Raw genomic sequence first — 25,764 nt, 5'->3', positions numbered from 1 at the left:
CCGAAACCGGAACCCTCTAAAAACCGAAGGTTTTTTCGTTCAGCGTAAGCCGTGTGCACGACTTACGCTGAACGAAAAAACCTTCGGTTTTTAGAGGGTTTCGGTTTTCGGAAGTTCGGATAAAGGGTAGTCTACCTGTACCTGGCTAAGCTGTTGAGGCACCTCTAGCATTCTCCTTCTCAACGATAGCCCCCAGGGATCAGCATCATTGTCCAGCTGCGCAGAGCTTGGAGAGGATTGCGCCCCCGCGCGGAATCTCCACAGCTGTCCCTGCCACCAGTGTCTTCTCATGCTCACTTGTGAGGTGTGAATCACCAGGTGAAAACTCAACTAACTCTCTAACTGGACCCACTGAAGTGTGAGTATTTGTGTTGGTGCATGGCTGTATGTCCTGTGATGATGCATCCTCAGAAGGAATGATGTCCTCTGAGGAATTATCCTCATGCATGTCCTGCGACACTTGCTGTACACGTGTAGGCCCTGGAAGACAAAAGAAAGGGATATGATTTAGTTGTGGCAAAGTCACAATCACCATACTCAGTCTTCTTATAGCTCAATCAATGATGAAATAAAGTCAGCATTAGTGTTTCAGAGGTATTTGTAATTCTGTCACCAGCTATCTGCAAGTTCCCTGTCTCTACACCTCCGATTGAGAAGGACGCAGATGTGCCACTTATCTCCATGCCATCTTCCTCTGCATCAGTTAGCTAGACTATTTGTGGCGGGCCACCTCCGGTCCTCTCCAGCTCCCTTGTATTTTGTGCTCTCTTCTCTTACAAGGGGCAAAAAAAAATCTGTGAGTGAGTGAAGGTGAGGTGTTCCCCGATGGATGCAGTGCATTCGGTGAGAGTGACTGTGAGACAGATGCATCACATTGCATAAGGAGTGGGGTGAGTGGCTACAGTGGATGGGCACATGGGGAGGTGATGAAGTGCATAGAAAGTGAAGCCTGGGTGCTGCTGAAAGTTGAGTGGGTGTGAGGAGTGATGTGATGGAGTATGCTTGGCAAGACAGAGTGAGCGGGGGCTTAACCCACAGGATGTAGGTGTATCAGCAAATGTACTCACTTTCTTTACCTAGTTAGGTCAATAAATCCCTTCCTGCACTACATCCAAGACCGGGGCACAACGCTCCTGCTGCTCACCTCCTCAGCTATCGCCAACTACGCCTTCTTGATGAGAGCTGCAGGTTTCTTCCTCCCATTGCTGGGTAAAAGTAGGCCTCTCCTCCTCCTGACTGCAGTAATTCCAGTGATGCATCATTGAATCTGGGTGCTGCCCTTGCTCTATGTGCAGTATCCATCGTCAACACCTCCAATTTCCATCTCTGCATTGTCCCTTCAAGTCCAGCTGAGATGACATCAGGCGGGTGCGCATCACACCTGCTGCGCAGCTTGGAGACCCAAGACGCAGAAGTCAAAACTTATTGCTTCAATTCAGTTGCGATCATAGATTCTGACCCGTTGAGTTGACTTCCTGACTGACTCATGCACTGGACCCGGTGAAACCCGAAGAGTACATTTTCTGTTTTAAGTTAGATTACCTGCAGTTACAATTTTCTCATTGCCTTTAAAGATTTGTGTTCACTGCTTTAACTGTGCTGACAGGAATATGAAATTCAGCCATTACTATAACGATTCTCTGATAGTACATTTGGTTATGGCCTTTCAGTGTTATGACTGCAGTTACTTGCTTGCTGTATTTTTATTTGCCTAATATTTGCTACTAGTAAGGCGGGAGGAGGCTCGAGCGGACGATAAACACCAGCATAGACCTGTTTGGCCATATGGCCTGTTTCAGTGCTGCAATTTCTATGAAATTCTATGTCTATCTATAAAACTGCAGAGGACAGGAAGTGAAAGATAGAAATCAAGTTGATTCTGTGCCACTGCCATGGACTTGGTAACACAGAGGTACAGAGCACCACTGACAGAGGTGCAGAAGCTTCTCCTAATGGGGGCTACGGAATGTCACTGGTGAAGGCATTGGCTTGCCTCCTGATAGAGGTTACTGAATGCCACTGGCCTCTGTTAGAGAGCTACTCTTAACAGAGGGTAACAGAATGCCATTGGCGGCCGCTTAGGAGCAGGTCTTGTTCAGTTCAGGGTGGGATGGATGGGGGGAGGGGGGAGGGAGAGAAAATATAAAAATGATAAGGCATGTATTAAACTATTCAACTTGAACAACTGTAGCAATAAAAGTTTAGAAATTATTGTTGTATGATATTCATTAGCATAGCAGATAAGGTAATTATCATATCCTATTATCACAGTCATTTCTATGTTCAAATGTTTTATCACAAGACCAGAGGAGGAAAAACAAACAAGAAGCTTTCTTACGCGTCAGAAAAATTGAGTTGTAATTTCTGATGTGTTAACTCTTCAATTCGTTTGCACAGAAGACTAATGAACTCTGTCTTAAAAATGGACTCCAGGAGGCTGTCATACTCTGGTTCGTGCAGGACAACAAAATCATCTTGCCTGGTGCTAAAATAAAACCAGAACACAAACATCTCATCATGTATTAACTCTCTAAGGTGCACCCGTGGCTGCTTTCAACAGGTCCATGTGATAGTAGATCTGAAACAGTTGATCTAAAATAACAATTAATGACTGATAAGTACCATAAACAATAGGAAGCCAAACAAAATAGATGAGTTGAGAGCTTCATCATTTCTGAGCTGTCTAGACCCCTGAAGCTGAAGTTTGATTAGGTCCATCTAAATTCAGCGTGGGTACAAGACCATAGTGCAAAACTATTCTCAGATTTGCTACAACAGCGAGGATTTATTAATCTGATTCAGAAGTTACAGGATCAGATTGTGCAGTCTGTACACTGGTGGAAGAGGGATTGGCTCACAGTCTGGACTTGGGTCCATGGTCAAAGGTCTGTGAAAGGAGCTCTGTGTTACCTCTGAGCCATGGTGTAGCTCAACCAGACTATCACAGGATTGAAAGTAACCAGCAACATCACCCCTCAGCTTGAAGAACAATTAAAAAACAACATTGCAGACTGTGACACCTGTATCAAGTTAATTTAAAGGAGGAAGTCAATTTTGTTATATATTTTTAAATCCTCCAGTAGATACACACTAGTTATGCATAGCTTTATTTGTTAAAATGACACTTTTCTTAGCTGACATGATATTCTTAACAATTTTATCAAGATATAGGGAGCTCTGAATCTGTGTGCTAGACAGGCGCAGTACTTCTGAATTTGGCGGTGCAGACCATGTTGTACCCATGGTGTAGGCCTGTAATGATATCAGCAAATCGTGATGGTATTTGCCTGTTTGATTATGATGCCTTACCAGCATGTTTGCATGTATTGATTACTTATGCCTGACCAGCAGAGGACATGTGACAGAGACAAGCAAGGCAGTTTAGTTTAGTTTCAGTTTCGTTCTAGATGCATCACTAGCATGATGTCTCCTGTAAATGCTGTATAAAGAGTTGAACAGACTTTAGATTAAAAGACATTCTCTTTCATAAATGTCTCGTCATTGAACCCACAAAGAAATCAATACATAGGCCCAGTACCCCTGGCAGGGCCTCTCCCCAGAAATGGCAAATGGAAATGGAGAGGCCCACAGCTGTGGGAGGCCAAGAGCTTCTAGCCCTTCATGTTCAGGCCCAAACACGAACAAGAGTCACTCTGGTGAGGTACCAGAGAGCTGCAGGCACCTATATGACCACCCTCAGCGTCATCAGAAAGGGGAGGGGAAGGACGGAAATTGGAAAAAAAAAAGTAGACTTTGAAAAAATGTCTTGAGATGTCAAATAACACCAATGAGCTGTTTTCACAGTTCAGTTCTGTGGTTACACACTGTACAATTTTCACACTTTGGATGTAAGAAGGACTCTCGTAACTGATCATAAGAAATCAAATTTTAATAAGTAATTATCATGAAAGAAGTGTGCAAAGGAGATTCCACGATGTACATTGGGAGGGCAACACTATGCAGATAATTTTGAATTTGAGTGACAGCGTAAAACGAACGATATCAGATCCACCGCCGTTATACATCTCTCCCATCAGGTGGGGCTCTTTACCCTTGGTGACAAGCTACCTAGGACAAGGTACTTTGAAGATAAAAACCGTAAGGAAGGCAACAGGAAACCACCTGAGCTACTCTTCCCTAGTAAAGGGCTCAAGAATCTCATGTGTGAGACTTGAGTTATGACCTGCCCTGGGGCAGTACACCACGGACCGACGGAATAGCCAGGCTATGCTTACTGGGGGTGTTTGCTAGAGCTTTTAGATAGGAAGGCAAACAGGTAACCACAAAACAAGATTAATGTACCTCATAGAAACAGCAGTAATGTTCTGAATTTCAATCTTTCTTTTTAGGGTCTCCTTGATTTGACCCTTTTCAGGCCCCTTCTTAATCTTTTCTCGACCAATTAGATAAATGTACTTTGGGGATAGTATAAGGTCACGCTTTATACCCTGAAAAATTGGATATGATTTAAGAATCATTATTTAATACAGAAAAGTTATGGTAAATAATGTGGTGATACAACAAGTAAATGAATGGATACAATACATAGGACCTGCATCAGTGCTAGTGCGAACAATATCGCACCTCTGTCAACTGTTCTATTGCTGCCAGTCTGTAAGAACTAGACTTCGGAGGGCTAATTTTCTTGCCCCTTGGTCCCGATGAACGCCCAGTTCCCCGATGAACGCCCAGTTCCCCGAGCGCAAAGGTTAGGACAAAGGGGTGGAGGGAGACCTTGTTTCGCCAGATTTCTGTTCCTTTCATGTTACCCCAAGATTTCCAGGCCTTTCCAAGCGGGAGGGGCAGAACTTAGCCTACCCTGCCGTATGTGCAATGTAAATGAAATGGAGGTGGGCGGGAGGAAAACGTAGGTCGGCAGTGAAGCAGCGCTAGGCTTCACCACTTGAATTTTCCGTCATTCGTCACCACAGTCTCCCCGATTTCAGGTGGAATCATGGATGTGAATCTAACCTGATACGTTGCTAATAATGCTTCCACACTTAAGACGATCAGAATTAAAATCCTCCAGCTCTCACATTAAATACCTGACAAAATTAGTGTGATATAAATAGAGAAGTGCATAACATTTTCCCTATCTCATTCCCTTTTGTAGAGCTGCAATTTTCCTCCCTGCCCCCATCTGGGTGCAGGTGAAGTAGAGTGCCTCACTCGACCTGAGCCTGGCTATATTTGTGGGTTCAGGTCATTTAAATCAGCCCAATGTACCATTAGGTGCAGGGCCTTGTGCCTGTAAATAAGGACAGAAATCCAGTTGTCAATGCAGGCCTGAGGGATAATAGCTGTCAGTTTCAGGACCTACTAGCTGCTCTCCACGAACAGCAGCCAGAAGGCCTCCAGCATCTGTCCTTCTCTTACCAGCCTTATAGAAGGAAATCACTTACTTTTGGCTGGACTCCTGGTAGCATCCAGGCTGCACCCAGATCCTCCACTCTGAGCAGGGTTGAGCACAAGGCCAAAAGGCCTGCTTCTTCTGGGCCCTACTCCAAATGGGCGGCCATTTGGCGAACCAACAGGAAAATAAGACCAGAAGCCTCATTAAGAACTTTCAACCTCATTTACACGGCTGCCTTGTGCTCGTGCCTGTTCCAGGTGCAAGCATTTGCCCGTGCCGCGCAGGGGGTAGCCAGCAGATTCCTGTGCAATGTAGAGGAGGCAGAGACTCAGCATCATTGTTCTATGCCCCTGTTTCCTCTGCTTTGAGCATTCCCCAGGCACAAAGCAGAGAAAAACCTGCTGCAATGTATGCAGTCTTAATATTGCAAGATAGTAACACATCCAGGACTGGACCTGATGCCATAAATTACAAGAGTGAAGTTGGAGATACTCTTTTAGATAACCCAGGTCACACAATCATATGACTCCTTGAGGTCATACTAACAATCAGTTATTAAAATCATATCTAATCCCTAATGACATCACATAGCAATGTGCACTGAACCTCAACATTTTTACTCTCATAAAACAATTTTCTAAATCATAGTTTGGCAATGCCATTACTAATTATTTTAGGGAAACCTTGGTGCCTACCATGAAAAACAATCTGGTCTATCAGTGTGGAGGGATGGGCAGAGGTAAGTGAAAACAATGAAGGAGAAAGACTGAGCAGAAGAAAAATGGAACACAAAGTGACCTTTCTCCTCCGTTATTTAAAATTATGATTGTCAACCATTACCTTAAATCTTCTGTCAAACTTAGTGATAGAGTCTGCAAAATCAATCCTCTCCCGCTTCCCGAGAAACTGTCGTAGCTCTGGTCGGTCTTCAATGCCAAGATAGTCACCAACAAAGTTTCGGTTAATACTGTTCCTTCTTCTCTCTTTGAAGTTGTAAAGTATGCTGGAGGCTGGAGTAAACAACCAAAAATAGGGTTTATGGTAATTTTACAAAAATGACAGGCAAGCACAAAGACAGGGACCTCAGATCAGTGACAGGGCCTCTGTCATTTTCCATTTATGTCAATCATTTGTACATAAGTACAAGAGGAATAGTATTGAGGAACGTTGATGATAACAAATTAGAGGCCATAGCAAAGTGTGAGGAAGAATGAAGGGATTGCAGGAGGACAGAGAGAGGTTGGCAGAGTGAGCAGATGCAGTTTAATGCAGAAAAATGTGAAGTGTTACACTTTGCAAAAAATAACCATGAAAGGATGTATAGCTTAGAAGTTGGACAGGAGTTATCAATAGACGAATGTTGAGATTTTTGCTGAACACTCAGATAGCTCATTTACATAATTTGGATTAGGCATCATTGTGAGCCCAAGGTGAAGGCAGATAAGTAACTGGTCACCTTATTGGGAGGGTTGGGCAGGAGTAAATATTGATAAATGCTGGCACTTCTCCCTAGTGCATTTACATAATTTGCATTAGGAGTCACTGCGAGCAGAAGGGAAGGTAAATTTGTTATCTTATTTTCAGGGTTGATCGGGAATTAAGAATGGATGAATACAGGGATTTCTTTTCAATACCATGGTTGCAGTGCTCAAGTAAGTCAAGTAAGTCTTGGGGTGGGTGGGGGAGGCGAGTGGGAGGGGCCAAGCACAGGCCAGCTGTGGCTCACAGTATTAATGTGGAGGCAGGAAGAGTATTCCTGTTCCTCTTGGCTCCATGTTAAGGTGAGTATTAAAACGCTTACCTGACAGTTTCTTTGGTGGCCCCCAGCGGTCCCATTAAGGACTGCTGTAGATCAGGACAAACTAGTCAAATCTTGCACAAATTTTGATGAGCTTAAAACAGTTTTAAGTTTGATTTAACTGGACCAATTTACCAATGTTAGGCAAGTTTCCTCATCTTACATATTTGTTATAATGACTATTAAGGTTTTACCTTCTTCTCTCATCTGTTCATACTTTCTTCGTGCAATGTGCTTCCTCCATGCTTTTTGAATGATTCTTGCAAATTTATCAAACTTTCGTTCTCTCATTTCTTCCAAAAGGAAAAGCTGGAATTTCAAAATTTTGGATGATTAAGGACATAAGTGAATGAAGAAACCATTGACAGAACAGATGGAAAAAAATTAAATGTTAAAACAAACATTAATATCACACAAGGCTTAAAAGCATTCATAATCATATTAGGCATTCACTGCTAAAAATGTCATGATGCTCATTAGTCAACACCTCAGCAAAGGGGCCTCCCTGGTCACTATGGTGACATGGTAAATCATGCAGGCAACTACCCACTGAGTCATCAAAGCTTTGGCCGTGTTTCATAAACCAATCTAGTTTTGGACACCAAAGCCTAACCAATTACAAAAGGCAAACTTAATCCACAAGCAGTAACTTACTGATTCTGGATTCTTTACAAATACTTTATATTTCCCCATCTGGTACTGGTCGGTATCTACGTTGACAGAATGAAGCAAATGCTGAGCCCCTTGGCGTTCGTCGCCATGCCAACGTGGCCAGGTCTCTGGTGTGAGGATAGCATACCTTTAAACAAGGACAGATCGCAGAAAGCACATATTTTAGTCAATTGAGAAGATGCTCCACATCTATCTACAGGAAACTTTGGTTTATCCGGAGGTTGTATGTCCGGAATACTCGATCTAACGGCAAAAGTCAGGAGCCATTTTCTGTACGTTTTTTTAGATCTCGTTCTTTTTTTTTCCCAGTCAGCCACTGCAAGGTCTGTAGCTGTAGCAACAGCTTCAGCTACAGACGCTTGCAGCTGCAGCCGACTCTTTAGAAGCTGTTGCTAAGCAACAGTGTTTGTTGTCAGATACGGAGATGAAAACCTCTGTATGCTTCAACATTAACTTTGTATGTCCGGCAGTTTTGATAGGTCGGCAACACGCCGGTCCCGTCGGTGCCGGATATCACAAAGTTTCCTGTATATCTTATAAAAATCTTACATCTGCACGCACTTCCTGTCTGGAAGACCTTACTTTCTGTTGTCATTTTTTTTTCGTCACACTTCTATGTCAACTTCTTCTATTATAAATTCCTATGTCCACACTTAAAATGGAAAAGCCCTATGTCACCAGTTCATGTCACTGTGCAATTACAGGCTCTGGCCACTAGTTGGTGCTGTATCTTTTCCATCACAAATCGCTTGAAGTGCTTTCTGATCATTTTTATCCACCATTTTTCTCAGTAACTGAAACTTCTAATATCCAAGGTAAGGGTTTAAACAAAAGAAAAATTCATAAATAATGTATTTCACAATAACATGATTAAACTTATCCTTTGAATTGTGTTTTTTCGTTTTTTAATGCCTTTTTTATTAAGCTTTTACCTGAAGGCCTCAGCCTCTCCCAAAATTTTAAGCTTGGACGTAACGTTTTGCCCAGAGCTGTTACCTGAACGGGCTACAATTCATTATCACCTGTTTATCGCTCAGGGATAAAAGTTAAAATTACCTGCCACAAGTCTAGCTCTTGATTCTGCTAGTTCCATACTATTAAACACTGTGCTACTCACAAGTACCAGCTCTAGATTTAATTATCTAATTTACTTCTCTGCCCTTTCTGATTCAGGCCCACTCTGTCTCAGGGCCAAATTCTCACTCAGGCCAAATTCCCTCTCTTGCCTTCTATCAGGGCAACCTCACTCTGTCACTGTCTCACTCACACAGCCTCTTGCAGCTCAGTCTGCCTCGCACACTAATGTGCTTTCTACTTAAAGGACTCTATCTGGTAACTCACCCAGCTCTCTTACAGACCCCAATTCAAACAGCACAATCCTGCAAACGTCAATTAACTTTGCAGTTTGTCTACTCAGTTTAACAACTAAACAGTACAATCCTCCCTCCGCCTCCAGTTACACCAGCAGATTCACAACTTACAACACAAACACCACAGCCAGCTTCTGCCCAGGCAAACACCTTCTCTTACCTTCTCGGGGTAATTATCATAAGTTTGTGTGATATTTTTCCCCGGGTTGTCGTCAACTGTGTATTTCAGTGCCTGCATACTGTCAGAATCAGCAGCTGCTCCAAGTCATAATTCCCAATGTCATCAACTCTCACCATTTAACCAAAGATATACAAAAAAAAATCAATGGATAATAATTAAGGTTGTCAACCCAGGATTGTCCTGGAGTCTCCAAGAAGTAAAGATTAAAATCCTGGACACCGCTGCGAGCAATCCGGGAGAAAAATAATCGGGGCATTGAAATAAAGTTTTCTTTGAACACTTTTGTCTATTAGTTACCAAAAATATTGAAGACAGGGGAAAAAAAAGACTGACTGGGTGGGACAGTTGGACGTGGGAGGTCATGTGATGAAACCACCAGGACTAGGCCCAACTGGAGTTGGTAACCCTAATAATAATGCAAAAAGATGAGGAACAAAATCGCAATTCATATTTAATTTGATTTTTAAGAGCGACACTGATGGAGATACTCACTCTTTAACTGCCACTAAGAGCGGCCTAAAATGAGAAAAGGTACCTCTGTATGAATTTTGCGAAAGCTCTTCGGTAAGCAAACCCCGCTCGTCGGACTCGAATGTTTTCTTTCAGTCCCAGATATTCAACCTGATGCTTCACTCTGAAAGATTTGGGTATGAAAACAGAGATCAGAAATAATATAATTACCTCAGTCAAAGATTGAAACTTTCAGAAGGATGACTGATACATCTGGAATTGCCATAAAGGATTCAAACTGAACTACTGAAAAATCACCTGAATAGTGTATCTGTTCAGCTCCTCACAGGGACACACCCCACTTACCTAAGCCCAGATAACCTAACAGGTTGGCAATGGTAAGGCCCAGGGACTTCCAAATGTACATGGGTGATCCAATGGCATTTACTTGGTTAAAGCTACCCAGCTTACCAGCACAGAGCATAGTAAGCTTCCACTGCTTGTCCAGGTAAAACCATCCTTCCTGTCAGGATATTGGTTTTCAGGTTAACCTGGGACCAAGTGAGAAGAATCTTAGCCTCCATTGACAGGTCCTTCATTGGCTAGTCAATCATCAACATCTTCTTGGAGTACTGCGAACCTTCTGAGTTTAGGCATCGGATTACAGAGTCTGTCACAGCAGATTGATTTAGTTTCAATCTCCCATCAGCAGGCGTATGTTTGCAGGCGACAGAAAATGCTGGAAAAACTTAGCAGGCCAGGCAACATCCGTGGAGAGAAAATAGAGTCAATGTTTTGGGTCACAACCCTTTGTCAAGACTGAAGAAGCACAGGAAATGAAATAGATTAAAAGGCTAGTATGGCGGCTGGGAGAGAACAAAAGAGAAGTGAAGAGACATTAAGAGGTATTCAAAATGAGACGAGATGGTGATACAGGAAACTTTGTTATATCCGGCACCGACGGGACCGAGCTGTTGCCGATCTATCAAAACTGCCGGACGTAAAAAGTTAATGTGAAGCATACGGAGGTTTTCATCTCCGTATCTGACAACAAACACTGTTGCTTAGCAACAGCTTGTAAGCAGTCGGCTCGTACCGTGGAAGCATCGCTGTCGCTTAGCAATAGCTTCAGAGAGACTTTCCAGAGCCTGACTGTTGAAAACAAAGCCACGAGAAGAAAAAAAACCTAACAAAACGGCTCCTGATTTCTGCCGGTAGATCGAGGTTTCTGGACATACAACCTCCGGATAAACCAAAGTTTCCTGTAGGACTAGTGGAGAGAAAAGACTGCTCTAGATTAGGTGTGAAATGCGCTGGCAGAATGGGAGACAGCTGCCAGTTTCCTGGCCCCAACCGCCTCCTTTTCACCATGGACGTACAATCCCTCTACACCTCCATCCCTTTTAATCTATTTCATTTCCTGCGCTTCTTCAGTCTTGACAAAGGGTTGTGACCCGAAACGTTGACTCTATTTTCTCTCCACGGATGTTGCCTGGCCTGCTGAGTTTTTCCAGCATTTTCTGTTGTTATTTCGGATTTCCAGCATCTGCAGTATTTTGCTATCGTATGTTTGCAGGCATCAGCCTAGCTGATTTTGCTCTTAACGAGACTAATCAGCAGTTGGTCATTGGACAAGTGATAGACATGGATTTGAGCCCTCACTTGTTGCACAGTGATAACCCTCTGAGCGATGTGGTCAGCAGCACAACTCACTGTGAACTAGACGAGTGCACGTCCACCTGTCTTCACAAAGGAGGACACAAATAACCTCCCAGAGATGTTGGAGAACATAGGGTCTGATGAGAGGGAGGAACTGAAAGAAATCAGTATTTGTAGGGAAATGGTGTTAGGGAAATTGACGGGATTGAAGGCCGATAAATCCCCAGGGCCTGATAATCTACATCCTAGGGTACTTAAGGAGGTGGCCCTAGAAATAGTAGATGCATTGCTGATCATCTTCCAAAATTCGCTGGAATCTGGAACTGTACCCATGGATTGGAGGGTAGCTAATGTTACCCCATTATTCAAAAAGGGTGGTAGAGAGAAAGCAGGGAATTACAGACCGGTAAGCCTGACATCAGTAGTGGGGAAAATGCTAGAGTCCATTATAAAGGATGTAATAGCTGAGCACTTGGAAAACAGTGACAGGATCGGACAAAGTCAACATGGATTTACAAAAGGTAAATCGTGTTTGACTAATCTACTGGAATTTTTTGAGGATGTAACTGGGAAAATAGATAAGGGAGAACCAGTAGATGTGGTGTATTTGGACTTTCAAAAGGCTTTCGATAAGGTCCCGCATAAGAGATTAGCGTGTAAAGTTAAGGCACATGGGATTGGGGGCAAGGTATTGACTTGGATAGAGAACTGGTTGGCGGACAGAAAGCAGAGAGTAGGAATTAACGGGTCTTTTCCAAGTGGCAGGCAGTGACTAGTGGGGTACCGCAGGGATCGGTCCTTGGACCCCAGCTATTCACAATATACATTAATGATCTAGATAAGGGAACTAGATGTAATATCTCCAAGTTTACAGATGACACAAAGCTGGGTGGGCGTGTGTGCTGCGAGGAGGATACCGAGAAACTCCAGGATGATTTGGACAGGTTGTGTGATTGGGCAGAAGCGTGGCAGATGCAATATAACGTGGATAAATGCGAGGTTATCCACTTTGGTGTCAAAAACAGAAAGGCAGACTATTATCTGAATGGCAATAGATTGGGAGAAGGGGAAGTGCAACGAGACCTGGGTGTCCTTGTGCACCAGTCGCTGAAGGTAAGCATGCAGGTGCAGCAGGCGGTGAAGAAAGCAAATGGTATGCTGGCCTTCATAGCGAAAGGGTTTGAGTACAGGAGCAAGGATGTCCTGCTGCAGTTGTACAGGGCCTTGGTGAGACCACACCTTGAGTACTGTGTGCAGTTTTGGTCGCCTTATCTGAGGAAGGCTGTTCTTGCCATGGAAGGAGTTCAGCGAAGATCCACAAGGCTGATCCCTGGGATGGCAGGAATGACGTATGAGGAGAGATTGGGTCGATTGGGCTTATACTCGCTGGAGTTTAGAAGAATGAGAGGGGATCTCATCGAAACTTATAAAATTCTGACAGGTCTGGACAAACTAGATGCAGGTAGAATGTTCCCGATGGTCGGAGAGTCCAGAACCAGGGGTCATAGTCTAAGGATAAGGGGTAAGCCATTTAGGACAGAGATGAGGAAGAATTTCTTCACCCAGAGAGTGGTGAACCTGTGGAATTCTCTATCACAGAAGGCGGTTGAGGCCAAGTCTTTAAGTATATTCAAGAAGGAGTTAGATATATTTCTCAGAGCTAAAGGTATCAAGGGATATGGGGAGAAGGCAGGTACGGGGTACTGAGTTTGGATGATCAGCCATGATCTCATCAAATGGCGGAGCAGGCTCGAGGGGCCGAATGGCCTACTCCTGCTCCTATCTTCTATGTTTCTATGTTTCTATGTTTCCTGCTGACCACAACATAAGCACATTAGACCTGTGTGGAATAAACAGTAACTGCTTGCATCTCTGCAACCCAATGAAGGTAGACACTGCACCACAGATGTATGAGCACATGTTCACATGGACATATAGGCCTGGAGTGCCAGTTTTGTGGGCGTAGATTCGTTTGATGGGCCGATGTAAAAGATCAAGGAAACTTGGGCGCAACCCAGAAGTTGCACCTGAAACTGCGCCCAACTTGTTGATGCCAAAAAAGCCCAAATAGCCTCCCAGTTTCATTAGAATATGCCCAGACTCAAAATGGGCATAAATTGGCATAAATCAACGGAAATCTGGGCCCAAAGAAATGCCAGGACATAGACAGGCTGGTGGAATGGGCGGACACATGGCAGATGAAATTTAACGCAGAAAAGTGCGAAGTGATACATTTTGGTAGGAAGAACGAGGAGAGGCAACATAAACTAAAGGATACAATCCTAAAGGGGGTGCATGGACAGAGAGACCTGGGGGTATATGTGCACAAATCGTTGAAGGTGGCAGGGCAGGTTGAGAAAGCTGTTAAAAAAGCTTACGGGATCCTGGGCTTCATAAATAGAGGCATAGAGTACAAAAGCAAGGAAGTTATGAATAACCTTTATAAAACACTGGTTCGGCCTCAACTGGAGTATTGTGTCCAATTCTGGGCGTCACACTTTAGGAAGGATGTGAAGGCCTTAGAGAGGGTGCCGAAAAGATTTACAAGAATGGTTCCAAGGATGAGGGATTTCAGTTACGTGGAGCAGAGAAGGTTGAGAGGAGATTTGATAGAGGTGTTCAAAATCATGAGGGGTCTAGACAGAGTAGATAGAGAGAAACTGTTCCCATTGACGGAAGGGTCGAGAACCAGAGGACACAGATTTAAGGCGACATGAGGAAAAACTTTTTTATGCAGCGAGTGGTTAGGATCTGGAATGCACTGCCTGAAAGGGTGGTGGAGGCAGATTCAATCGTGGCTTTCAAAAGGGAGTTAGGTAAGTACCTGAAGGAAAAAAATTTGCAGGGCTACAGGGAAAGGGCAGGGGAGTGGGACTAGCTGAAGTGCTCTTGCAGAGAGCCAGCACGGGCTCGACGGGCTGAATGGCTTCCTTCTATGCTGTAACCATTCTATGATTCCATCTTCTCTAAGTCTTAAAATTTAAAGAGTCCACTCAGTTAACCATCATTCATTCACCTCAGGCACAGCATTTTTATGAACCTGCAATCGGTGTAGTTTTTCAACTATTAATGTGACTTATACTTTGCCATAAAAATTGCATTTTAATGCTCAATAAATTGCAATTAAAAGACCAGAACAATGACTTTCCTGTTGTGCCTGAAAGTCTGGTGGTGATTGTAGTGTATGTACCCGTCTACCTTTAAGAGAACTATTGTATGTAACCGTTCACCTTTAAGAGAACTATTTTAGGTGTGGCACTACTTTGTTTGGCTTCTGTATACGGTAATACCGACGGTGACCACACCAGTATATAAGTGTTGTGCCAGGAGTTATTGGGCAGATTCGCCCTGACCTTCAAATAGTAAAGTCCTGTTTTAAGTTACTCTTGGAGTCTGTGTATTAATTAACTAAACAACCCACAGACTTTACAGTGATGTTGAGTTCCATGAACAAGCACAACTGGAGGATATTCGCATTTGAGAGGTGGTCATTGGCCAGTTTTTTCGATGTAGATTCGTTTGATGGACCAACGTAAAAGACCGGGGAGACTCGGGCGTATTGTAGTTACGCAGGTAACTCATTTATGCGTATTCAAGGTCCGTGATCTTTTAAGCCACATAATTGGTTTGCGCCCAAATCACGTGTATAGCTGGGCGCAAAAACGGAGGAATCTCCAGACCATGAGCTTTGAACCGTGACAGAAATTTTAAACGTAGAAAATTGCAATTACAGATATACGCAAAACACTCTTAAGAACTTGCAAAAGCTAATTTTCCTCTTCTACTGGTCATATGATTGATCACTTGTATTCATCGATGTTTAAAATATCACATAATTGATAAGCTGAAGATCACTGTAACCAAATATCGCTGATATGGCAACACTCAACAGAAATTGGAGCCTGGGGCTGTGTTTTGAGTTTTGAAGTAATGCATTTGCTGAGATTTTATTTTTAGTTGCCAGCCCAAGAAGTGCCAATAAGCAATAAGTGAAATGATGGGATTCGACTTCAGTGTAATCTGCTGATTAGTTTTGGGAAAAGTGCAATATTGTTTCACAGAAACATTCAAGGATGCCATTTAGCAATTGAATCACGGTACAACAGCTCGTTTGATCAACGTAGCTGCTGCTAGTGTAATTTTGTAAGGATTTTTTTAAATGTGGGACATTTATCCCATCTCCAGTTGCCCTGATTTTACAACTGTGCGGCTTGCTAGTCCGCTTCAGAGGATATAAAGAGTCAAGCCAGTAGCATGGGCGGGAGTTACATATAGCCCAACTGATGTCCTGTGCAACAAAATGTGAGGTTCCCTGCTGTTATCCACTTCCGTTCTCAACCAGTTTCTACATGGAGGTGTCTCATAGCATCCCAAAGCTTTTCAGTGAGGGGAAAACATTTCAAAATGGCTACCAGACAAGAAAGTTGTTCCTAATGATAGGCCAAATAAAACCAATAAAAACTCACCTGCTCTCCTCCCAGTCTTTGGGTCTCTTAGTCTCATTGGGTTTTATGCAGCGAATATAGTGTGGAGTGCACTTCATTAATCTGCTTACCAGGTCATTTGCTTGTTTCTTAATCAGAGGAAAGATACAAAAATATTAACACAGTTAAATTATACCCATGATTATGACCCCTTTGGATTCCACATGAAAGGAAAGCAACATTCTTCCAAATAAGGAAATAGCAGTGATTTTTCTGCAATAAAAACAGGTCGAGGACCCTTCGTCAGAACAAAGACCTGAAACGTTAACTCTGTTTTTCTCTCTCCACAGATGCTGCCTGACCTGCTGAGCATTTCCAGCATTTTCTGTTTTTATTTCAGATTTCCAGCAGCCACGGTATTTTGCTTTTGTATTAGTGATTATTCTGCAAGCAGTTGCAGACACCCCTACGCAGAAGCCAGCCATAACCAACTATTTAGCTGCAGACATGGGCTTGCACTACAGCTCCATCTTTGCATAGCCCGAGCAGGGCAACCAGGGCCAGAGAACCAGCTCATCACTCTCGCAGCAAGTGAAGACTGTACACATTTGATTAAATTAGACCTATTTTTTTTTTAGCATATCACAGCTATAACAGATCAGGTATGTGATGAAAATGAACCATTTCTGTCTAAGATTTAGCTTGGTATTGGCTACTTTAATTCAATCACAGTACATAAGATGTTAAAAATTAGCTACATTCACAGATATAATGGGGGTTTAGTTGTGGCTGGTGGGGGGGGGGGGGTTAAAGTCAGTGGAAAAAATCCGGAAGCCGGCTCCAACGTACCGACTTCTGGGTTTAACTCAGGCACATTTGGCTGCATTTGCGTAACCCCTTCGGAGAGGCGGGGTAGCGATCTGAATATTTAAATCACTGAATTGCAGCGATATTTCAACTGGCATTTAAATTTAACGCCGCATGCATGGGTTTCCCGGGCTTCCTGAAGCCCGCCATTGAAACCAAGGCAAGAAGAGAATGTCAATACATGGGACTCATTAAAAGTCAGGCAAATACAGCAATAAATACTCAGCTGCTTTCTTACCTCTGACTGGGAAAGAGTTTGTTGAGAGTACTTGTGGTGAGAGGCTATCCCCAGATCAACCAGAAGTATTCGTAAACCGCAAAGGTTTCCATTCCATTAATATTCAGCTGGTGTGCAACCACAAGAAAAGGTTTATGCCGGTGTGCGCCAGATTCCCGGGGAGCCGCCATGATGCTTTCATTCTACGGCAGTCCAACCTCCTCGAGCTCTATGGACCTGGAAGCAGACTTAAGGGGTGGCTGCTAGGAGACAAAAGATACCCCCTTCAAACTTGGCTGACGACACCATGAGAAACCCAACCAATGAAGCCCATGAGCGGCACAGTGAATGCCATATGACAACCAGATGTGTCATTGAGCCAGCCAGGGTCTCCAGAATGATCGTGGTGGGCTGCGCTCTGCACAACACTGCGCAGCAGCGAGGAATGGAGGAGCAGAAGGAACAAGGTGCTGAGCACACATTGTCTGCGGATGAATTGAGGAGGAGGAGGAAGAGGAAGATGAGGAGGAGGATGAGGAAGATGGTGAGCCCAACGCAGCACCAGCTGCTCACATTGCTGCCTGGGATGCCAGGGATTCCCTTATAGCTGTAAGGTTCAGTTAGTTATAACCACTGGACCGACGTAACAATCACATCCAACGGTCACTGACCTTCCCCCACCCCCACCCCATCCCATCCCACTGACACAAAGTCGACCTATAACCAACCAACCACCTGTTGCACATCCCCCATTGGTCCATATCAATTCATGACTTCCCATTCATCAACAAGCAACTGAATAGGCGAGTTTGTTTTTATTTGTTTATGGGATCAGGCCGTCGCTGGCAAGGCCAGCATTTATTGCCCATCCCTAGTTGCCCTTGAGAAGGTGGCGGTGAGCCGCCTTCTTGAACCGCTGCAGTCCATGTGGTGAAAGTACTTCCACAATGCTGTTAGGGAGGGAGTTCCAGGATTTTGACCCAGCGACGATGAAGGAACGGCGATATACTTCTAAATCAGGATGGTGTGTGACTTGTAGGGGGACTTGGAGGTGGTGGTGTTCCCATGCGCCTGCTGTCCTTGTCCTTCTAGGTGGAAGAGGTCGTGGGTTTGGGAGGTGCTGCCGAAGAAGCCTTGGCGAGTTGCTGCAGTGCATCTTGTAGATGGTACACACTGCAGCCACGGTACGCCAGTGGTGGAGGGAGTGAATGTTTAAGGTGGTAGATGGGGTACCAATCAAGCGGGCTGCTTTGTCCTGGATCCTGTCGAGCTTCTTGAGTGTTGTTGGAGCTGCACTCATCCAGGCAAGTGGAGAGTATTCCATCACACTCCTTACTTGTGCCTTGTAGATGGTGGAAAGGCTTTGGGGAGTCAGGATGTGAGACACTCGCTGTAGAATACCTAGCCTCTGACCTGCTCTTGTTGCCACAATATTTATGTGGCTGGTCCAGTTAAGTTTCTGGTTAATGGTGACCCCCAGGATGTTGATAGTGGGGGATTCGTGATGGTAATGCCATTGAATGTCAAGGGGAGGTGGTTAGACTCTCACTTGTTAGAGGTAGTCATTGCCTGGCACTTCTGTGGCGCGAATGTTACCTGCCACTTATCAGCCCAAGCCTGAACGTCGTAAGAAACATAGAAACATAGAAGATAGGAGCAGGAGTAGGCCATTCGGCCCTTCGAGCCTGCTCCGCCATTCAATGAGATCATGGCTGATCATCCAAATTCAGTACCCGGTCCCTGCCTTCTCCCCATATCCCTTGATCCCTTTAGCCTTAAGAAACATATCCAACTCTTTCTTGAATATACTTAATGAACTGGCCTCCACCGCCCTCTGTGGCAGAGAATTTCACAGGTTCACCACTCTCTGGGTGAAGAAATTCCTCCTCATTTCAGTCCTAAATGGCTTACCCCTTATCCTTAGACTATGACCCCTGGTTCTGGACTCCCCGGCCATCAGAAACATCCTTCCTGCATCTAGTCTGTCCAGGCCTGACAGAATTTTCTAGGTTTCGATGAGATCCCCTCTCAATCTTCTAAACTCCAGTGAGTATAAGCCCAATCGACACAATCTCTCCTCATACGTCATTCCTGCCATCCCAGGTATCAGCCTGGTGAATCTTCGCTGCACTCCTTCCATGGCAAGAACGTCCTTCCTCAGGTAAGGCGACCAAAACTGCACACAATACTCAAGGTGTGGTCTCACCAAGGCCCTGTACAACTGCAGCAAGACATCCTTGTTCTTGTACTTGAACCCGCTTGCTACGAAGGCCAACATACCATTTGCCTTCTTAACCGCCTGCTGCACCTGCATGCTTACCTTCAGCGACTGGTGTACAAGAACACCCAGGTCTCTTTGCACTTCCCCTTCTCCCAATCTATTGCCATTCAAATAATAATCTGCCTTCCTGTTTTTGCCACCAAAGTGGATAACCTCACATTTATCCACAGTATAGTGCATTTGCCATGTTTCTGCCCAATCACCCAACCTGTCCAAATCGTGCTGGAGTTTCACGACATCCTCCTCACAGCATACCCTCCTACCCAGCTTTGTGTCGTCTGCAAATTTGGAGATATTACATCCAATTCCCTCGTCCAGATCATTAATATATATTGTGAACAGCTGGGGTCCTAGGACCGATCCTTGTGGTACCCCACTAGCCACTGCCTGCCACTCGGAAAATGACCCGTTTATTCCAACTCTTTGCTTTCTGTCCGCCAACCAGTTCTCTATCCAAGTCAATACCTTGCCCCCAATCCCATGTGCCTTAATTTTGCACGCTAATCTCTTATGCGGGACCTTATCGAAAGCCTTCTGAAAGTCCAAATACGCCACATCCACTGGTTCTCCCTTATCTATTTTACCAGTTACATCCTCAAAAAATTCCAGTAGATTAGTCAAGCATGATTTACCTTTTGTAAATTCATGTTGACTTTGTCCGATCCAGTCACTGCTTTCCAAGTGCTCTGCTATTACATCTTTTATAATGGACTCTAGCATTTTCCCCACTACCGATGTCAAGCTTACCGGTCTATAATTCCCCGCCTTTTCTCTACCACCTTTTTTGAATAGTGGGGTAACATTAGCTACCCGCCAATCCATGGGTACCGTTCCAGAGTCTATCGAGTTCTGGAAGATGACCAGCAATGCATCTACTATTTCTAGGGCCACTTCCTTAAGTACCCTGGGATGTAGATTATCAGGCCCTGGGGATTTATCGGCCTTCAGTCCCATCAATTTTCCTAACACCATTTCCCTACAAATACTGATTTCTTTCAGTTCCACCCTTTCATCAGACCCTATGTTCCCCGGCATCTCTGGGAGGTTATTTGTGTCCTCCTTTGTGAAGACAGAACCAAAATATGTATTTAGTTGGTCAGCCATTTCTTTGTTCCCCATTATAAATTCCCCCGATTCTGACCAAGGGACCTACGCTTGACTTCACCAGTCTTTTTCTCTTCACACATCTATAAAAGCTTTTAGTCAGTTTTTATGTTCTCTGCAAGCTTACTCTCATATTCTATTTTCCCTTTCTTAATTAATCCCTTTGTCCTCCTTTGTTGAATCCTAAACTGCTCCCAATCCTCAGGATTATTGCTTTTTCTGGCCAATTTATATGCCCACTCCTTGGACCTTATGCTATCCCTAATTTCCCTTGTTAGCCACGGTTGGGTCACCTTTTTTGTTTTATTTTTATGCCAAACTGGGATGAACAAATTCTGTAGTTCATCCATTCGGTCTTTGAATGTTTGCCATTGCCTATCCACCGTCAACCCTTTGAGTGCCATTCCCCAATCAATCCTACCCAACTCGCTCCTCAGACCATCGTAGTTTCCTTTATTTAAATTGAGGACCCTAGTCTCCGAGTCAACTACTTCATTCTCCATCTTAATGAAGAATTCGATCATATTATGATCGCTCCGACCCAAGGGGCCTCGTACAACAAGATTGCTAATTAATCCTTTCTCGTTACATAATACCCAGTCTAAGATGGCCTGATCTCTGGTTGGTTCCTCGACATATTGGTCCAGGAAACCATCCCGTAAACAGTCCAGGAATTCCTCCTCCACAGTATTGTTACTCATTTGGTTGGCCCAATCTATATGTAGATTAAAGTCACCCATGATGACTGCTGTGCCCTTATTGCACGCTTCTTTAATTTCTCTTTTAATGCCATCCCCAACCTCCGCCTTACTGTTTGGAGGTCTATAAACCACTCCCACTAACGTTTTTTTCCCCTTAGTATTTCTCAATTCTACCCATACAGATTCCACCTCATCAGAGCTAATATCCTTCATTACAATTGTGTTAATCCCTTCTTTAACCAGTAATGTTACCCCACCTCCCTTTCCCTTTTGCCTATCTTTCCTGAATATCGAATACCCCTGGATGTTGAGTTCCCAGTCCTGGCCTTCCTTGAGCCATGTTTCCGTAATCCCAACCAAATCGTATTTGTTTACTTCTATTTGCGCAGCCAATTCATCCACCTTATTACAAATGCTCCTCGCATTAAGACACAAAGCCTTCAGGCTTGTTTTTTTAACGCTCTTAGACCTATTAGAATTATTATTTACTGTGGCCATGTTTGATTTAAACTGTTGATTTCTCTGACTGCCACTTTTGTTTTTCTCCATCCTATCTTTTGCTTTTATCCTTGTTTCCCTTTCCTCTGTCTCCCTGCTCAGGTTCCGAACCCCCTGCCATTTTAGTTTAAACCCTCCCCCACAGCACTAGCAAACACTCCCCCTAGGACATTGGTTCCAGCCCTGCCCAGGTGCAAACCGTCCGGTTTGAACTGGTCCCACCTCCCCCAGAACCAGGTCTTGATTATCTGTGGAGTTGTGAATGGCACTGAACACTGTGCAGTCATCAGCAAACATCCCCATTTCTGATCTTATGTTGGAGTTAAGGTCATTGATGAAGCAGCTGAAAATGGTTGGGCCTAGGACACTGTCCTGAGGAACTCCTGCAGCGATGTCCTGGGGCTGTGATGATTGACCTTCAACCACCACAACCATCTTCCTTTGTGCTAGGTATGACTCCAGCCAGTGGAGCGTTTTCCCCCTGATTGCCATTGACTTCAGTTTAACTAGGGCTCCTTGATGCCAGACTCGATCAAATGCTGCCTTGATGTCAAGGGCAGTCACTCTCACCTCACCTCTGGAATTCAGCTCCTTTGAGGTCGGGAGCCGAGTGGTCTTGGCAGAACCCAAACTGGGCATCAGTGAGCAGGTTATTGGTGAGTAAGTGGCGCTTGATAGCACTGTCGATGACACCTTCCATCACTTTGCTGATGATTGAGAGTAGACTGATGGTGCGGTAATTGGCCGGGTTGGATTTGTCCTGCTTTTTGTGGACAGGACATACCTGGGCAGTTTTCCACATTGTCAGATAGATGCCAGTGTTGTAGCTGTACTGGAACAGCTTGGCTAGAGGCGTGGCTAGTTCTGGAGCACAAGTCTTCTGCACGATAGCTGGGATGTTGTCGGTGCCCATAGCCTTTGCTGTATCCAGTGCGCTCAGCCGTTTCTTGATATCACATGGAGTGAATCGAATTGGCTGAAGACTGGCTTCTGTGATGGTGGGGACCTCGGGAGTAGGCCGATATGGATCATCCACTTGGCACTTCTGGCTGAAGTTGGTTGCAAATGCTTCAGCCTTGTCTTTTGCACTCACATGCTGGGCTCCACCATCATTGAGGATGGGGATATTCTTGGAGCCTCCTCCTCCTGTTAGTTGTTTAATGGTCCACCACCATTCACGACTGGATGTGGCAGGACTGCAGAGCTTTGACCTGATCCGTTGATTGTAGGATCGCTTAGCCCTGTCTATAGCATGCTGCTTCTGCTTTTTAGCATGCACCTCATTTTTAGGTATGCCTGGTGTTGCTCCTGGCATGCTCTTCTACACTCGTTGTTGAACCAGGGTTGGTCCTCTGGTTTGATGGTACTGGTAGAGTGAGGGATATGCCACGCCATGAGGTTACAGATTGTAGTGGAACACAATTCTGCTGCTGCTGATGGCCCACAGCGCCTCATGGATGCCCAGTTTTGAGATGCTAGATCTGTTCTGAATCTATCCCATTTAGCACAGTGGTAGTGCCACACAACGGAGGGTGTTCTCAGTGTGAAGATGGGACTTCGTCTCCACAATGACTGTGCGGTGGTCACTGCTGCCAATGCTGTCATGGACAGATGCATCTGTGACAGGTAGATTGGCGAGGACGAGATCAAGTAGGTTTTTCCCTCGTGTTGGTTTCTCTCATGTTGACCACCTGTCGCAGGCCCAGACTGGCAGCTATGTCCTTCAGGACTCGGCCAGCTCGGTCAGTAGTGGTGCTACCGAGACATTGAAGTCCCCCACCCAGAGTACATTCTGTGCCCTTGCTACTCTCAGTGCTTCTGCCAAGTGGTGTTCAACATGGAGGAGTACTGATTCATCAGCAGAGGGAGGGCGGTAGTTGGTAATCCTTGCCCCTGCTTGACCTGAAGCAATGCGACTTCATGGGATCCGGAGTCAATTTTGAGGACTCCCAGGGCCACTCCTTCCCGACTGTACCACCATCCCTGGTGGGTCTGTCCTGCCGGTGAGACAGGGCATACCCAAGAATGGTGATGGACGAGCTCGGGACATTGGCTGAAAGGTATGATTCTGTGAGTATGACTATGTCAGGCTGTTGCTTGACTAGTCTGCGGGACAGCTCTCCCAATTTTGGTACAAGTCCCCAGATGTTGGTGAGGAGGACTTTGCAGGATTGACTGGGCTGGGTGTGCCGTTGCCGTGTCCATAGCCGGTGCCCAGTGGTCCGTCCGGTTTCATTCTTATTATTATTTTGTTTCGTAGCGGTTAGTTACAACTGAGTGACTGACTTACTAGGCCATTTCAGAGGGCAGTTAAGAGTCAACCACATTGCTGTGGGTCTGGAGTCACATATAGGCCAGACCGGTTAAGGACGGCAGATTTCTTTCCCTAAAGGACATGAGTGAACCAGATGGGCTTTTACGACAATCCGATAGTTTCATGGTCACCATTACTGATACTAGCTTTTTATTCCAGATTTATTTAATTAACTGAATTTAAATTCCCCAGCTGCCGTGGGGGGATTTGAACTCACGTCTCTGGATCATTAGTCAGGCCTCTGGGTTATTAGCCCAGTGACATTACCACTACGCTACCGTTCCCTCGTTGCCACTCATCAACCAAGAATGGTCAACATGGGAAAGTGGTGCAAAGTAATAAATTTTAGTTGATTATACTAAACAACGGAAACATAACAAAACATTTTCTCATACACCCATGTTCATACCCTTGGTGAACTACAAAACGTTATTCTTCCTTTTCCTACTGCTTCTACGTGGTGCAACCCCTGTGGCTTGAGCAGAGCTGCTCAGATCCCTGCTCCGGCTGTTGAGATGCTCTTGGCTGACAACCTCTGGGTTTTGGAGCCCATGAGGGCCCCACCGAAGAATGCTCCACGTGCACCTGTGCAGGGGCAAACTCAGCCATCAGGAGAGGAGGCAGCATGTGCTTGGGTGAGGGGGTGGTGGGGTGGCAACGGGTGAGAATTGGAAGCGTTTTGAGTGGTGTTCTCACTTCCATGTCCCCTTTCGCCATCATCCCTCTCATGGACCAGCAGCTCTTCATTGCTACCGCTCTGCCGGAGAGCAGCTTGGTACAGATCAGTGATGTGCTGTAAGGCCAAGGCTAAGGTGGCTATTGATGTAAGAAAACTACTAGACACTTAGTCTAAGTATTAAACAAGGCTTTAATCAACTGTTTTTCAACATGGAGATCTAGTTGTGTCCTTCACTAGTTCCTGTTAAAGAATGTCCTGAGCAAGCTGGGCCCATGCCCGAGTGTTTATACTCTCCCTGGACAGCGCCACCAGCAGGCCGCCCAGTATTATTTCATAAGTCATTTCCACATGAATGACAAGATTCATGTCAGCTACCATCCTATTTAAGGCGCCAGACATGTTGGCATCCAGAGTCTGCAGGGCCGTGGTCAAGACCTGCATAGACTCATTTGATTGCCGTGATTGATGTTCCAATGCCCTGCGACATCAACCCACTCATGCTAGAGGTGGACTCCTCCATTCTCTCTGCAATTGCAGACAGTGTGCGTGGAAGGCCTGCCAGTACGTCGCAGATTTTCTGCTACCCCTCAATGATTATCCTTTTCATCGACGGTCCCGGGGTACAGCATCTGTGTCCAGCTGAGCTGAACTTGGAGAGGGCTGTGCTCTCTGAAGCGGACTCTCCACAGCTGTCCCTGCCACCACTGTCTGCTGTTGCTACCTCTCTATCCTTCTTTTAGACGCTCCTTAAAACCTAACTTCTTTGACCAAGCTTTTGGTCATCTGCCCATATATCTCCTTACGAGGCTCAGTGTCAAATTTTGATTGATGTGAAGCGCCTTGGGGCGTTTTACTACATTAAAGGCTCTATATAACAAGAAATACAAGTTGTTGTTGTTGCTCACTTGTTAACTGAGAGTCGCCAGGTGAAAACCCTAAAATTTATCCTGTTCATCTAGCAATAAACAAGTGACGGTAAGCTTGCGGGTAGTCTCAGTTATATAAGGAGCTGGGCTCTGCAGCAGCTTCCTTTCAATGACGAGGGCTGTTTTCTTTCTTCTAGTTTAATTTTCTGGGCCGTGAAAAGCTAATTTTCATTTGCTGCATTGCACTCTTTATATGTCAGTTCAGCTTTACACGTTGCACTCCACCCACCCATTCTGAGTCATTGCCGATTGTTATCAGCTGCAGTTTGC

At 44.9% G+C, this 25,764-nt stretch overlaps 1 protein-coding gene across 1 annotated transcript in view; it reads right to left on the bottom strand.

Annotated features, from left to right (window-relative positions):
• Positions 1–25,764, bottom strand: part of myo1f (myosin IF) — a 214,742-nt gene that overhangs the window by 19,576 nt on the left and 169,402 nt on the right. Inside the window, exons 17-23 of the mRNA XM_086004739.1 lie at positions 15,950–16,056; positions 9,910–10,008; positions 7,806–7,950; positions 7,346–7,460; positions 6,194–6,363; positions 4,303–4,448; positions 2,339–2,485 (exon numbers count right to left, since the gene is read on the bottom strand). Of these exons, the coding sequence (XP_085860865.1) occupies positions 2,339–2,485; positions 4,303–4,448; positions 6,194–6,363; positions 7,346–7,460; positions 7,806–7,950; positions 9,910–10,008; positions 15,950–16,056 (929 nt within the window). The remainder of the gene's footprint in view (positions 1–2,338; positions 2,486–4,302; positions 4,449–6,193; positions 6,364–7,345; positions 7,461–7,805; positions 7,951–9,909; positions 10,009–15,949; positions 16,057–25,764) is intronic.

This window comes from Somniosus microcephalus, chromosome 13 (genome assembly GCF_052327205.1).
Source record: "Somniosus microcephalus isolate GS21.2 chromosome 13, FLI_Smic_1.0, whole genome shotgun sequence".
Lineage (NCBI taxonomy): Eukaryota > Metazoa > Chordata > Chondrichthyes > Squaliformes > Somniosidae > Somniosus > Somniosus microcephalus.
This window is presented reverse-complemented; position numbering and strand designations above follow the sequence as displayed.